General features: G+C 41.7%; 1 protein-coding gene across 1 annotated transcript in view; it reads right to left on the bottom strand.

Annotated features, from left to right (window-relative positions):
• Positions 1-15,756, bottom strand: part of LOC137331743 (uncharacterized) — a 73,080-nt gene that overhangs the window by 41,889 nt on the left and 15,435 nt on the right. Inside the window, exons 3-5 of the mRNA XM_067995730.1 lie at positions 5,031-5,168; positions 3,676-3,793; positions 3,120-3,262 (exon numbers count right to left, since the gene is read on the bottom strand). Of these exons, the coding sequence (XP_067851831.1) occupies positions 3,120-3,262; positions 3,676-3,793; positions 5,031-5,168 (399 nt within the window). The remainder of the gene's footprint in view (positions 1-3,119; positions 3,263-3,675; positions 3,794-5,030; positions 5,169-15,756) is intronic.

The raw sequence follows: 15,756 nt of genomic DNA, 5'->3' as shown, positions 1-15,756 counted from the left end.
CTGCAAATTATAGAGATTGTTACACAAAATTTATAATAGAACCCAGTTAACAATTCCAATTCCACAAATTCAGTAATGAACTTGAAACTAAAGCACTGCAGTCTGATTTTATTCTCGTTAGTTTACCAAGTACTGTAACTTTTTACAAGTTATTTACAAGTGACAGTAAATCTTTTCCTGTTGATTACCCAGACAATTGTGAATTATTCAACTGAAGAATTAATATCTAAGTTAGATTTATAGCTGAAATTAAATAGCTTACTTAGAATTAATTATAAAAGGCGACATCCAATCTCTCGTGGTGTTCCACATGGGCAGACAAGACCAAAATATATCTGCGGTCGCAGAATATGGGGAGACCAAATGGGAGGAAGGAGATTTACACAAGATTCCAGGATTGTATCCGAGGGGAGTGGGAAGAAAAAGGGAAGGAACATTCAGGAGACGACCAAAATCTCTAGTGCCCAAGGGGTCTGAATTTCTGTTTGGCCAGGTAGATGGAGGCTAAATTGAACCACATTAAATAATAGATCATCAGATATCTTGGTCAGGTTTTAATCTTTTGAAAATAGTAATGACATGTTTGAGAACCCAAATTAACACAAGGGCCACCTAGTGGCCTGAGTATAGATCAGCATGCAAACTCAAACCACGTTTTCTAACAGGGAACCACAGTCACAGGCTTTTATGACCGAAAAAAAAAAACAGGACAAAGGGCTGAATGCTCACAATGAGGAAACTCTACTAGACCACAGGCAGGCATCACAGGCGATTAGAAACAGAACAGGATGCAGCCATAATTTATACTGAAATCTCCCTAAGGAAAGTTGACAGGTTACACGAGATACCAATAGATATTCAACCTGCATTAAATAGCTAGTGAATAAACTTCAGGTGGTCAAATGTCAAAATGTGTCATTTTATTGAATTTCCATTTAAAAAAAAAGGAACCACATTTCCTCCGGACAATGAAAATTACCCATGTTCCCTTTAAACTGCTCCATCCACTACACCAGCTCGGTTTAGCAGTATACCCAGGGCACGCAACAGAGGAGAGTTTGGCAGTATCTCCCCAGCCCAGAAACATCCACCTCCAGCCCCACTGGAGGCAGGCATCTATGGCCATTGAATCCTCACCCTGCTGCAGGTAAGTGAGGGGGTGGGTGGGATTTCACCCATGGTCACATTTCCCTTACTTACCACCAGGGCTGCCAACTCTGGTTGGATGTATTCCTGAAAGTTTAATCATATGATGTCCTACCTCCAATCACCCCAACCAGTCACACAGCCTTTTGTCACCCCTCCTCACCTAATCTCCAATATTTTTATAATTAATAAACTAAAGTGCTGAAAGAAAATGATAATCAACTTTTTTTTTTAATGCCCCCAATGATTCTCCTCCCTGGCTACTCAGTGATGTCCAGGAGATTAATCGTAATTCCTGGAGACTCCAGGACAATCCTAAAGGTTCACCACCCACAGTAAAAGAACTCCACAGGGAAAGATGTTGGAGTCAGCTTGTAGCCGGCTTCATCATTAAAGGCCAGAAGCAAACCAGAGCAATCTGAAGGGAAGTTTACTGAATGTTTTAAAGTTTCCTTTTTTTTTTATTAATAGTTACTTCAAGTTTTTTTATTTAAAAAAGGTTCTATAAGTAAGCTTAAAAAAGATTCCAGCATCAAGTTTTTTTTTAAAAATCTTGTGAACTAGGCCTTGGAAGTCAATGGGATCTCGATTGTCTCCCTTGTTCCACTTTCAGGAAGAGGATCAGGGCACCACTGTAAAAATGCCAGGCTGTATAGGCACAGTAGGCAGCCTCCAGTCCATGCCCACACCTTCCCCTCTCTCTCTCTCTCTCTCTCTCTCTCTCTCTCTCATTCCAGTGACCATCAGCAATGCTCAAAAAGGCTGTGCCTCAATCACAAAAGCAACAACTGAGTTGTGCCAGCTGCCAGACAGCTCCAGGCCCAGCACATAAGGGAGACGGTGAACTGACCAAGATCTAAACTCACTGTCAAATGAGTCTAGTCTTCACAGTCCCCTTGTGGCAACAAACTCAACTCAGTTTCCTACTGACACTGAGCAATTTCCAAGGCTCCCCATTGGAGATCATGTGACCCAGGTTTCAGAAGGCATTCCTTTAATGGTAGCAATCACTATCAAGACAGTCTTTTCCATGGGCCTGGATCATGTCCTTCGTGGGCCTTCTTCCTTCAGAGCCCAAAACCGGAATCCTACTTTGGAGGACAGACAACCTCAACTGATAAATGTTTATATTTGTGGGCTCAGTGCCCTGAAGAAACACCAGCCTCAGGCATGGCATTAATGCTGTGGACACCCGTCAGCAACAATGGATTTTCTTACCCCTCCCCCATAGGCAGACTACCTACAGAGGCCACGATTGAGATCTGGAGCCCATCATAAATATGTAACAAAGGTGCAATGAGGAAAATTAGACTGGTTCTCGGCAGTATAACACCAAAGGATTGAAGGAGAGTTCTAGTTTCTGCCAGTGGCTAATCAGATTAGGAAAATGTAGCCCTAGATCTGAAAAAACCACATTGTGAAAGCCACTTCCTCATTTAATGCCATTTTACAAGTCAGTGTGGTCAACCACTAAGTCAGTATCACAGCATGAAATAAAGTCACTGTGCCACATTTATGAAACCAGCAGAATCAATAAAAGCTGATGAAATGTCTCATCACAAACTCTCGCTATATCTTTATGGGGTATTAAAATGCTGCATGATGATCAAAATATGTTGGGGTTGAAATGCCATTTCAGCACCCACCAGTCTGAGATTTCTCATCCAATCATTTCGATAGGCAGAAAATCATGAGCTGATTAGCAGTGTTGTAATTTTTTTAACCCTCTGCCTGCTTACTTGAGAGGCACTTTATAACTAGTAACAGTGACCAGTGATAATGAACAGGTCTCACTGTTCCATTTAACTACCCAGCTGAAGAGGACAAATACACCCGTCCGTGATACCTGAATTCATTCCATGAAGGGCAGGAAATGATTTTGGGCACTCAGGAGTGTTCTGTTAGACCTTCAATTAGAGTCTTTTTTGATGAAATAATAGGTCACTAATCACTAACACTGTCTCCCACTTTACCTGGTTTATTCTGAACTGTCCATCGTATGTAAATTCTTCTTTAAACTTCTTGTCCCAATTTCCTTTAAAGTAAATGGCATTCACGAGGACAAGCTTTGTGAGGTCATCAAGAGTTCCTTCAGCCAACAAGTTCTTGATCTTGCCTGGAGAAGAAAAAAGACCCACTTACATTATTACACTTACGACATATCGAGGATCAATTAAAAAGAAAATATAACCAATGAGCAGCAGTGGCCACAGCAAGTTGTGAAGCAAAAGTATGTATTGTGTCAGGTGACGGCAGTGTGTGGTGCCTTGGGATCAAGGTGACTTGTGTTTCTAAATCAGGTTATTGACTTTATTTACAGTTTCATTACTTACAAGCTGTGGCTGTAATTACATTTCAAATGGGACCAATGACATTTTAGAAAGCACAACTGCACCAGCTGGTGCAACACTTTAAGGCACCAATAATTCTCCTAGTCACTTTTGGGGAGCATCACTCACTGAAGCTTATGTACATATAGCAGAAGGGTTGCTATTTGTGGTATCGAAATAATTATTCAGCAGCATTTACCTTCAGTTTGTGCTTCTGTCCAGGAGTTGATTTGTTGTCTGGTTTCATCTGCTGCATTAACAAAATCAACAGTAGCTAGCTCTGCTTGATAGTATTTCAGAGTAGATCCAAGGAAATCCTGAAGGATTACAGGCAAAAGATCAAAATAATAAAACTGCATTTCTAATTTGCACCATTTGAATATTCATTTCACATCTGGAACTGAGTGACAATATAGTATTGCTAATTTTTTTTTTGGGGGGGAAAAAAAGAGGGAAGATGGGTAAATACATTTCCACCCTTTCTCCCGAGTTATATCCCTGTGGATTTACAGCACATGAGCATTATGCAGAAGGTTTTAATTGAGTTTAGCGTGGGACTAGACTGGCAGCCCAGTGTCTCCAAGTGCTCACTGACTCAACACAGGAAAAGTCAATCATACCTGCACACCAATCTCGATTTTTCAGATTATAGATTGTGTACAGCTCCTATCTAGAAGTAACTCTGCAATCTTCAAAAACAATTTACAAGAGGCAGAGTGCTAACCTTATACATTGGGAATTTATGCCTTCTCTTGTTTTGGTTGATTAACCAAATCAGCAAATTAAAATGACAACAGGATTTTAAATGAAACAATTCCATCCTAAGCAACATTGGGGGCAGGAAGTGATGCTCAATTTTGTCAGGTGATTGGATGGCCTTCAGAATACCCCCAAAATACATAGATGTACAGGTTATTTATGGGTCTGGCAATGATGGGCATTTAATCAATCATTCTAATGTTAAAACTTAACTAACAGTTATTTGCAAACATGTAATACACCATTTGGAGTTCATTTTCAAAAAATTCAGCCTTGTGACTGGGCATAACGGATTCATCCAAAATGTCAGTATCTGTGATTAAAGATCAAAATTCTACAATAGACCCGAAATACAGGAATTTAAACTCTTGCTCCTTCTCTCCCCCCTCCCCCCCCCACCCACTTTGAACTTGCTACTCATTGTACCTACCATGATACTGCCCTTTGGAGAATCAGTACTGCAAATCCCAATACTCCAAATATCACTTTACATAGTTGGATTAGGATTCAGAAAGCTTTAATGCTTTTCTCCTAAAACATTCAACTTCTTACAGCACTTCACCCAAATGCCCATCCTACATGGATGCAGCCAATTTCAAAAAGTTAATAAGCAGGAGCAGGAACCTTGGCCTAAGGAAATCAAGCCAAGTGTACTGCTCCCACCAACACTTCATCGAGCAGCTTACTCAAGACAAAACCTGGCACCAGACTTGGTATTTTCCTGGCCTGTGCAGTTCAGCACTATTGTACTTGATGCACTGCCTGAGCACTACACCCAATCAATTCAAATCTTACTGAAAGAAAGTTGTAGGTCTTCTCCCCGTAGAGGCGATTGGCTAGCTTCAATAGGTAGCTTGTGTCCGGCTTGTTGATCGCAGCTTGCAGTATCTGAAATTCAGAATGGACGTCTTGTCCTTCGGTAAAAGCAAGCACCTGAGAGATAAAGTTAAAAGTCAGCAATAGAAATTAATCTGATTTAAGATTTAGAATTCCAGTTCTAATCTGGGGGAAAAACCTGTTATTTTTGGGAACTGTACAAAAATGTTCACCAAATTGGAAATGGCTGATTTCCTGTTTGAATTACAACTTCTACATTGTTGCTTTACCCTTTGATTTACTGCAATATGTTCACTTTGGTGCTAGTAGGCTTGAGCAGAGCTCCTGTACATCACCAGGTTTCTTCAAAGCAGTCTGAAAAATAACATTTTTGTAACATAATATACGTACTGCTAGACTGCAAGTGAATGTTCTAGAGCAGAGGTTCCCAAACTGCAACAAGGTTAAATCAGGCAATGAGAGGCAGGTGTTTGCTGGAATCACTAAGGGGCAATGTCTGCAATATGTATATTCTCCATTGGTTGCACAGTAGCACTCCCCCAATCCAACTCAGGCTGATTCCCAACTGTTCTCAGGCAAAACCTGCCAAAAGTTTCAGGTTCCAGGTATTTTCAATACTGCATTTTAAGAAAAATGGTTTGCCTTCTGTTGGTACTGCTGTATAGCACAAATTTCTTGTTGGAGCCCTGGGTACCAGCTTTCATAGACAAATAAATGAAAATAGCAAGTTGGTGCCCCTCCCAATTCTGCTTTAAAACAATTTGCATTTATATAGCACCTTTAACATAGTGAATCGTCCCAAGGCACTTCACAAGGTGTTATGCGAAAAAAAATTCACACCGAGTCACATAAGGAGATATTAGGACAGATGACCAAATGCTTGGTCAAAGAGGCAGATTTTAAGCAGAGTCTTAAAAAGGAGGAAAGAGGGGCAGAGAAGTTTAGGGTGGGATTTCAAGAGCTCAGGACCAAGACGGCAAAAGGCACAGCCACCAATGGTGGGGTGAAGGAAGTGGGATTGCCCAACAGGCCCGAGTTGGAGAATGGGAGGGGCAAGGGTAAGGCCATGGAGGACTTTGAACATAAAAGGATGAGAATTTTTATTTTTTTTTTTAAAAAGAGGCATTGCTGGACCAGGAGCCAATGTAGACCAGGAGCCAATGTAGGTCAATGAGCACAAGGGCAATGAGTGAATGAGACTTGGTGCATGTTAGGATATGGCCAGCAGAGTTTTGGATGATCAAGTTTATGGAGGGTGGAAAGTGGGAGGCCGACCAGGAGAGCATTGGAATAGTAGAGTCTGGAGGTAACAAAGGCACGGATGAGGGTTTCAGCAGCTGATGGGCTGAAGCATGGGCAGAGTCGGGCGATGTTTGATGTGGAAGTAGGCGGTCAAAGCTCAGCTCATAGGACACAGGGGATGAGAATGGTCTGTTGCAACCAGAGACAGTGGCCAGGGTGGGGGGAGTGGATTCGGTGGCTAGGGAAACTTTCCCAGAGTTCTGCAGCTCTGTGGAGTGCATGTTTTTTTGACCCTGCATTTAAGTCCACATGAGCCCCTGGGTCCCCATTAAATAGTTCTCCTTTATTACTAAAAAAACCTCAAAAATTACTTCATTTCCCCATGCTCAGCACCTTTCTGGAAAAAAGTTTACTTTCACCTGCTGAGCAACCCAAATGATTCATTACTTCCTGTTTTACCCCCAAACATAGACCCATTCTAGTTCAGTCTGCAGAGGATTGTTCATGCTGCATCCGGCCCACATCACCAATCCGGAGAGGAGGGGCCTGTAGTTTTCCCTTCAGTGAAGTTGCTCACACTGTCAGTGGTTGGAGCTGGGAGATTCCTTTCATCCTGCTCTCACTTTGCTGGCGTTCCTTCATCAGAAATAAATGAGGTTTCCACCAAACTTATGTCAAAGTAACACTAGCAAAAGGGAGCAGATCAATGGATCTCCCCGGTCAGTGATTTCCAGCAATTGGACTTCACATTAAAACCTAAAAAGTATACGTGGAGCAGAATTAAAACAGCTAAAATCTATGAATTCCCAGCTATATCTACGCTAATATTACTTATGCAAAGACAATTTTGAGCATGGATGGGAAATGAAGCTCAGCAAAAACAAAACTTTGGCAACGTCTGCCCTTGGATCACAGTGGAATTCCTTTATCACCACTCCTAAAAGCAAGCAGCTGGTACCAACATCTCGATTAATTAACAAAGTAGAACATTTCTACCAAAAAAAATTACAACCAAAGACTGTCATTTTTTTTTTAAAAATTGTTTCTGAAGAAAATTATGTTCATTAAATCAGTTTCCTCTTTTGGTACTTACTAGTAATCCTTTTATTACATTCCCCAAATGCCCAACACTCCACCACAAAATAGAATGATCAAACTTTTGCACGCAGAAATATGTTAACAAGCAACTACACTATTTTGAGAGAATTGCAGTTTAACTGAAGCAGATCCAACATTAGTCAGGATTTGGAATCAGGTGTTTGTCAATGTTAAAGGAGTTGCTCTAGCTTTAGTCCAACATTAATGTTTAAAATAAGCCCAGACCAACAATGGGCTTGATATCTTTCACAGTAAGGGTTGAGCATCCAGGTTATTGTCATAACATTTCAGATCATTAACCTACCCCACCTCTTTAGGATGCCTGATGCTATCTCAAAGTGGAAACAGGATTTTACATGCCAGAATGACATTTTGCAATGCTAATATGTACACACGCAACTCATTTCACTCTGCATGCCGAGCTTAGTGTCATATCTTATATGCAAACATATAATGACAAAAGTTCTTTGACCTGAAATGTTAATGTTTTTCTCCACAGATGCTGCCTGATTTGCTGAGCTTCTCCAGCACTTTGTTTTTATTTCATATTTCCAGCATCCACAGTATTTTGCTTTTGATGCAAACATAGTGGATAAACTCCATGCTCACACTAGCAGAGTAACTGGCAACTAAGAGATTTACCTGGCATCTCATTCGTAGGGAAGCCATATAAATATTGATCACATTTTGCAGCAACACCAGTAAAACTGGTTATAAAAACTCCAAGATATAGATCATTAGTGCTCAGTTTTGGTGTAGTCTGGATTAGATAAAAGCACACATCTGTGACTATTTGAATACAAAAGCCCAGGTAGATTTGGTTTAACAAATCCATACAACCAACATGTTTAAAAGTGAAGCAAAGAAAAACAATGATAATTTCTGGGCTCAAATGATATTAAACTATTTTTAATTTTGTTCCATTTAGTTTGCAATTCTGTGCAGTCATCACAAAATGGCTGAAAGGGCCATTGAAGAGGCAGGTTTGAAGATAGTGAGGAATATAGGCAGGATGAAAGGAGGGGTAAAAAGGCTAAACAGATCTGCTACAGACAGCAGAGCAAGGGGGGGGGGGGGGAAAAGAGAGAAAAAAAAAGAGAGAAAGAAGAGCACATGAGTACTCCAGAAGTAGAAAGAGCAAGGCTATCAAGGAGGGGGTGGAATGTGAAGATGGAGATTTTGAAATTGATGCTTTACTATTTCTCCCCCCCTCCCCTACAAGGTGGCCATACTTCTATTCAATACTTTCCTTAGAAATTGCTTAAAAGAACACAAGCATTTCATAAAATCAACTCAAATAATGCAACCTCTAATTATAAGAGATAGTTTCAGCAGTTAAGTTACCATTCAGCAGAATGAAGTAACAGGACACTCCCTTCTTGCAATAAATATTTGTGTTCTGATTCATTTGGCTATTAAGCAGCAATGCCATCTGCCAAAACACATTCTCCACCTGCCCACTGAATTCTTCATTGCACTTTCTAGTTCTTGAAATCTCTCTTGGAATCAATGTCGAAGATGCAGTAATTTCAGCTTCAGATATTACATAGAATGTACAGCATAGAAACAGGCCATTCGGCCCAACAGGTCCATGCCAGTGTTTATGCTCCACACAAGCCTCCTCCCACCCTTCATCTAACCCCATCAACATATCCTTCTATTCCTTTCTCCCTCATGTGTTTGTCTCACTTCCCCTTAAATGCATCTATGCTATTCACCTCAACTACTCCTTGTGGTAGCGAGTTCCACATTCTCACCACTCTCTGGGTAAAGAAGTTTTTCCTGAATTCCCTATTGGATTCATTAGTGCCTATCTTATATTTATGGCCCCTAGTTCTGGTCTCCCCCACAAGTGGAAACATCCTTACATCTAACCTTTCCTAATCTTAAAAGGCATCTATCGGGTCACCCCTCAGTCTTATCTTTTCTAGAGAGAAGAGCCTCAGCCTGGTCAATCTTTCTGATCGGTACCATCTCAGTTCTGGTATCATCCTGGTAAATCTATTTTGCACCTTCTCCAGTGCCTCTATCCTTTTTATAATATGGAGACCAGAACTGGTCACAGTACTCCAAGTGTGGTCTAACAGAGGTTCTATACAAGTTTAACAACTTCCCTGCTTTTCAATTCCATCCTGTTGGTTTGCTTTTTTTAAAAAAAAAGTGGCCTTATTAACCAGTGTTGCTACTTTTAGTGATGTGTGTATCTGTACCCCCAGATCCCTCTGCTCCTCTACCCCATTTAGACTCCTTTTCCAAGGAGTATGTGGCCTCCTTATTCTTCCTACCAAAATGTACCACCTCACACTTATCTATATTGAAATTCATTTGCCAATTACACACCCATTCTGCAAGCTTATGAATGTCTTCCTATGTTTTGTCGCAGTCGTCCGTATTAACTATAGCCCCAAATTTGGTGTCGTCCGCAAATTTTGAAAATGTACTTCCAATTCCCGAGTCCAAATCGTTGATTTAAATGGTGAACAGTAGTCCCAGCACTGATCCTTGTGATACACCACTTCCCACCTTTTGCCGATCTGAGTAACTATCTTTAACCCCTGCTCGGTTGTCTAGCCTGCTTGCAATCCATTCTGCTGCTTTCCCTCTGATTCCATATGTTTGGACCTTAGTCGTGAGTGTACTATGTGGTACGTTACGTACCTTTTTTGATCTACTTCTACCATGACAAGGATAGTCTATTCATAGTACTTCAACCTTTCTGGTCAGCTCCAGGTTTTGTCATTCTGTACAATTATTCATTTCATAGTTTTATATTGGAGCTTCTGGTCATTACAACATGTAAGAGAACTCATTTGTTTCACTTGGAAACTTGCATTCTCTTATAATAAAAAATTAAGCTGCCGGTGACAAAAATGGTCTGTCTCAATTTAATTCACATACAGCTTACCTCACCCAAGAGTGGTTTCTGAATTCATCCAAATTGGAAAAAATCTTCTACCCCATCACTCCAATTGAATTATTATTTCATTACATATATAAAAAGTCTGTTCTACTGCACTCAAAAAAGGTAGTAATCTCCAGATTACTCCCAGTGCCACACACTAGTGAGTATAGAAATAGGAGGATAGAGCAGATAATGTGTGGCTGGAGAGATGGTGCAGGAGGGAGGGCTTTAGATTCCTGGGGGAGGTGGAACTTGTACAGGCCAGATAGGTTGCACCAGAGCTGGGATCAATGTCCTCACGGGGAGGTTCACTAGTGCAGTGAGGAAATTAAACTAATTTGGCAGAGGAATGGGCACCAGGATGTAGCACTGGAAAGGAGAAACAAGGGGCACAAAAGGATTGGGAGAGACATAGCACTAGAGCAAGAATTAGTATGGTATTAGGTGGGATCAGACTAAGAATACAAGGAGGTCCAAGATTGGTTTACAGTGCATGTGTAAAACACACAGTGTGGTAAATAAGGTTGGTGAGCTGCAGGTGCAAATAGCCACATCGGAATATGATGTAGTGGCTCAAAAAAAAGGGCAGGAATGGATACTAAATATTCTGGGATACAAAATGTTCAGGAAGATAGGGAAGGTGGCAGTATTGATTAAGGAGACTATTGCAGTGCTGGAGAGAGGATGTTCTGGAGGGGTCAAGGACAGAATCTAATTGTTTAGAGTTAAGAAACAATAGCAGGTGCCATTACACTACTGGGGGTAGTCTATAGGCCACCAACTAGTGGGAAGGATATAGAGGAGCAAATTTGCAGGAAGGAAGGACGCATTGCTGGATCTGGTTCTGGGGAATGAGGCAGGCCAAGTGGAGCAAGTGTCAGTGGGGGAACATTTAGAGAACAGCGATCAAAGCATCATAAGGTTTAGATTAGCTATGGAAAGGACAAGGCACAATCTAGAGTAAAAATACTCAATTGGAGGGGGGCCAATTTCAGTGGGTTGAGAACAGATCTGGCCCAAGTAAACTGATTGGCAGGCAAAACTGTAATTGAACAGGAGATGGTTCGGGTACAGTCTAGGTACATTCCCACGAGGGGGAAAGGTAGGGCAACTAAAGCCAGAGCTTCCTGCATGAGCAAAGAGATAGAGAGTAAGATGAAGCAGAAAAGGGGGCATATGACTGATATCAGGTTGATAACACAAGTGAGAACCAGGCTGAATATGGAAAGTTCAGAGGGGAAGTGAAAAAGGAAATGAGGAGCAGAGGGTCTTCTATAGGCATATAAATAGGAAACAGGTATTAAGAGGAGGGCTTGGGCCAATTAGGGATCAAAAGGAGACCTACGCATCGAGGCAGAGGGCATGGCTGAGGTACTAAATGAGTACTTTGCATCTGTCTTTACCAAGGAAGATGCTGCCGAAGTCACAGTAAAAGAAGAAGTACTGAGATACTGAATGGGCTAATTGAAAAGAGCAGGTACAAGAAAGTTTGGCTGTACTTAGATAAGTCACCTGGTCCGGATGGGATGCATCCTAGGGTTGCCGAGAAGGGTGGAAATTGCGGAGGTACTGGCCATAATCTTCCAATCGTCCTTGGATACAGGAGTGGTGTCAGAGGACTGGAGAATTGCAAATGTTACACCCTTGTTCAAAAAAGGGTGTAAGGATAAACCCGGCAACTACAGGTCAGTCAGTTTAATCTTGGTGGAGGGGAAACGTTTAGAAACGATAATCCAGGACAAAATTAACAGTCACTGGACAAGTGTGGATTAATAAAGGAAAACCAGCATGGATTTGTTAAAAGCAAATTGTGTCACTAGCCAGAGTGTTTTTGATGAGGTAAGAGTTGATGAGAGCAATGCGGTTGATGTGTATATGGACTTTCAAAAGCCGTTTGATAAAAAGTGCCACATAATAGGCTTGTCAGCAAAGTTGAAGCCCATGGAATAAAAGGGGCAGTGACAGCATGGATATGAAATTGGCTAAGTGACAGGAAACAGTAGCGGTGAATGTTTTTTTTGGACTGGAGTAAGGTATACTGTGGAGTTCCCCAGGGGTCAGTACTAGGGTCACTGCTTTTCTTTATATTAATGACTTGACTTGGGTGTACAGGGCACAATTTCAAAGTGTGCAGATGACACAAAACTTGGATGTGTAGTAAACAGTGAGAAGGATAGTGATGGACTTCAAGAGGACATAGATGGACAGGTGGAATGGGCAGGCACATGGCAGATGAAATTTAATGCAGAGAAGTGCGAAGTGATACATTTAGGCAGGAAGAACAAGGAGAGGCAATATAAACTAAAGGGTACAATTCTAAAGGGGGTGCAGGAACTGAGACGTGGGGGTATATGTGCACAAATTGTTGAAGTGGCAGGACAGGTGAGAAAGCGGTTAAAAAAGCATACAGGATCCTGGGCTCCAGAGGCATGGAGTACAAAAGCAAGGCAGTTATGATAACCTTTCTAAAACACTGGTTTGGCCACAACTGGAGTCTTGTGTCAAATTCTGGGCACTGCACTTTAGGAAGGATGTGAAGGCCTTAGAGAGGATGCAGAAAGATTTACTAGAATGGTTCCAGGGATGAGGGACTTCAGTTGCATGGACAGACTGGAGAAGCTGGGGTTCTCCTTAGAGCAGAGAAGGTTGCGAGGAGATTTGATAGAGGTATTCAAAATCATGAAGGGTCTAGACAGAGTAGATAGTGAGAAACTGTTTCCATTGGTGGAAGGGTCAAGAACCAAACACCACATGAGGAAAAAAATTAAGGCAGCGAATGGTTATGATCTGGACTGCACTGCCTGAGGGGATGGTGGAGGCAGATTCAATCGTGGCTTTCAAAAAGGGAACTGGATAAGTACATGAAGGGAAAAAATTTGCAGGGCTACAGGGATAGGATGGAGGAGTGGGACTAGCAGGATTGCTGTTGCACAGACTTGATGGGCCGAATGGCCTCCTTCCATGCTGTAACTATTCTGTGAGGGACTTCAGTTATGTCAAGAGATTGGAGAAGCTGGGATTGTTCTCCTTAGAACAGAGAAGGACAGACCTGATAGAGATATTTAAAATAAGGAAGGGTTTTGATAGTTTCTCCCTACTTGCTCGGTTTCGTCTGGCAAGTGGTCAGTATCCAGAGATCACAGATTTAAATAATTGACAAAAGATCTAGAGGGGAAATGAGGAGAATTTTTTTCAGGCAGAGGGTTAAGATCTGGAAGGCACTTCCTGAAAGGGTGGTTGAATCAGATTCCAGAGGAACTTTCAAAAGGCAATTGGACATGTACTTGAAGAGGACTAATTTGCAAGGTTATGGGGAAAATGCTGGGGTGTGGGACTAAATTGGGCAGCTCTTTCAAAGAGCCAGCACAGGCATGACAGGCTGAATGGCCTCCTTCTGTGCTGTAAAATTCTATAGTATGGAATGAACAAGCTACTTTCTGATGCCAATTTCCAGGGGGGCAAAATGGATAGTTAGCTTCAGGATTGAGGTGGATGAGAACCTTTGTCTTTTCTTGCATGGCCTGCCTGTTGCTGGCTCAAACTCCATGCAATTGCTACGGCAGTTTTTAAAATACATCATCCAAATCCTAATGCATTACTGTTCTGAATGCACTAAGAATCATAGAAAATTTACAGCACAGAAGGAGGCCATTCTGCCCATCGTGTCCACACTGGCCTAATCCCACTTTCCAGCACTTGGTCCATAGCCTTGTAGGTCATAGCATTTTGGTATTTTTTTTTAAATGAGTTGAGGGTTTCTGCCTCTACCAACCTTTCAGGCAGTGAGTTCCTGACCCCCACCACCCCTTGGGTGAAAATTTTTTTCCTCATTCTACCATACCACTTCCATATTAACCCAACAATAGCCATTCTGGTCATCTTCATAGATTTGACGACAAAAAACTAAAACCACAACAGCAAACAGCAAAGCAGAATGAAATTTAGCCTGCAGCTGTAAATGAATCTGAAGATTGATCAGCAGCAGATTATGTCTGGTCTTCAGGTATTGTTTCTGTATTGTCAATCTCAGTTATCTATTTTACAAGATGTTATCAGTATCTATACTAGAAACAGGACAAAAGAAAACTAACTAAATCCAAAGTTCCAGAAGTATCAATCAGGATGCTAACAGCAAAGGAGACTTCCTTTTTGTTTTCTTTAGACTCATCTTCAACCGTACAAGGTGAATGACATCAGACAAGGTCAAACCTCATAAGGACAACCAGCCAATCAGCTGCCCAACATCTTTCTTTTTGTTTAATAACTGAACAAAATAACAGGAAACTTATTCCTGGTGTCCACAAAACACTCCAGTCCTTGCAGTGCCCACCAGTCAAGGAAGGCCTCAAGTACATTGGTGGGCACCATGTATTCCTTCTCCAAGGTTACCTGGGCATGGACAAGTCCTCGGAAGAGGCAGGCAGCCAGAGTGACTCCCTCTGGGCCGCCTCCACCCTGGACCTATAGATGGCCCTTTTGGGGAGCGGACCGTCCTTGGGTGGCCAAAGATCAGGAGTGCCGGTTACAAAATATCAGACACTAGGAAATTACCACCATATATTCAGTATATCACTTGTGTCCTTGGGATTTTATAGAGGGCGGGTTCTAGGTTTCATAGGGTAGTATTGTTAATGAAGGATCCCTAAGTGCTGCTCTACTACAATAGGGATGAGAAAAAGGAAGCTTCCAAAATCTAAGAAACACTTCATCATTAGACATCTAATATATACTGAAAATAAATACACACGTGCACATGGATGTGACTTGTCCATTATCGTCAGAGCCAGTAAGCAACATCTCTTTACCTGAAGCAAACTTGGCCACCCATAGCTTTTACTATTTTACTTTAAACTAGATAAAAATGGAATAGATTATAGCATTCCTTACACAAAAACAATGAGATTTACACTCCACTATCTTATAGAAAGTAATGATCAAGTGGGCACTGAGCAGGAGGGGCTGAGGAGGAAAATAGGTTAGGAGAGGGTAATAACATACCGAAAGAGGAAAGCCTTTTAGGATACTTCTTGAAGGCAAGGAAATTGGTGATAAATCAGATGCTGGAGAAGAAGGAGGGGTAGAGAGAATGGGGATTTGAGGCTATGTGCAGCAACACATGGCTAGAGGAAGTTAGACCTATGGAGCGGTGAGGCCGTGAAGGGATTTGGCAGAGTGAAGGGGCAAGGCAGTGAAGGGATTTGGAGAGTGGAGGGAGGATAATTTAATTCAATTTTCTGGGGCACCAGGAAAGTTTTACACAAGAACATAAGAAATAGGAGCAGGAGTAGGTCATACAGCCCCTTGAGCCTGCTCCGCCATTCAATAAGATCATGGCTGATCTTCAACCTCAACTCCACTTTCCTGCCCGATACCAATATCCCGATTCCAAAAATCTATATCTCAGCCTTGAAAATACTCAACGACTCAGCATCCACAGGCCTT

Source organism: Heptranchias perlo, chromosome 2 (assembly GCF_035084215.1).
Source record: "Heptranchias perlo isolate sHepPer1 chromosome 2, sHepPer1.hap1, whole genome shotgun sequence".
Taxonomy (NCBI): domain Eukaryota; kingdom Metazoa; phylum Chordata; class Chondrichthyes; order Hexanchiformes; family Hexanchidae; genus Heptranchias; species Heptranchias perlo.
The sequence above is the reverse complement of the archived record's forward strand: the minus strand, read 5'-3'. Positions and strand labels throughout refer to the sequence as shown.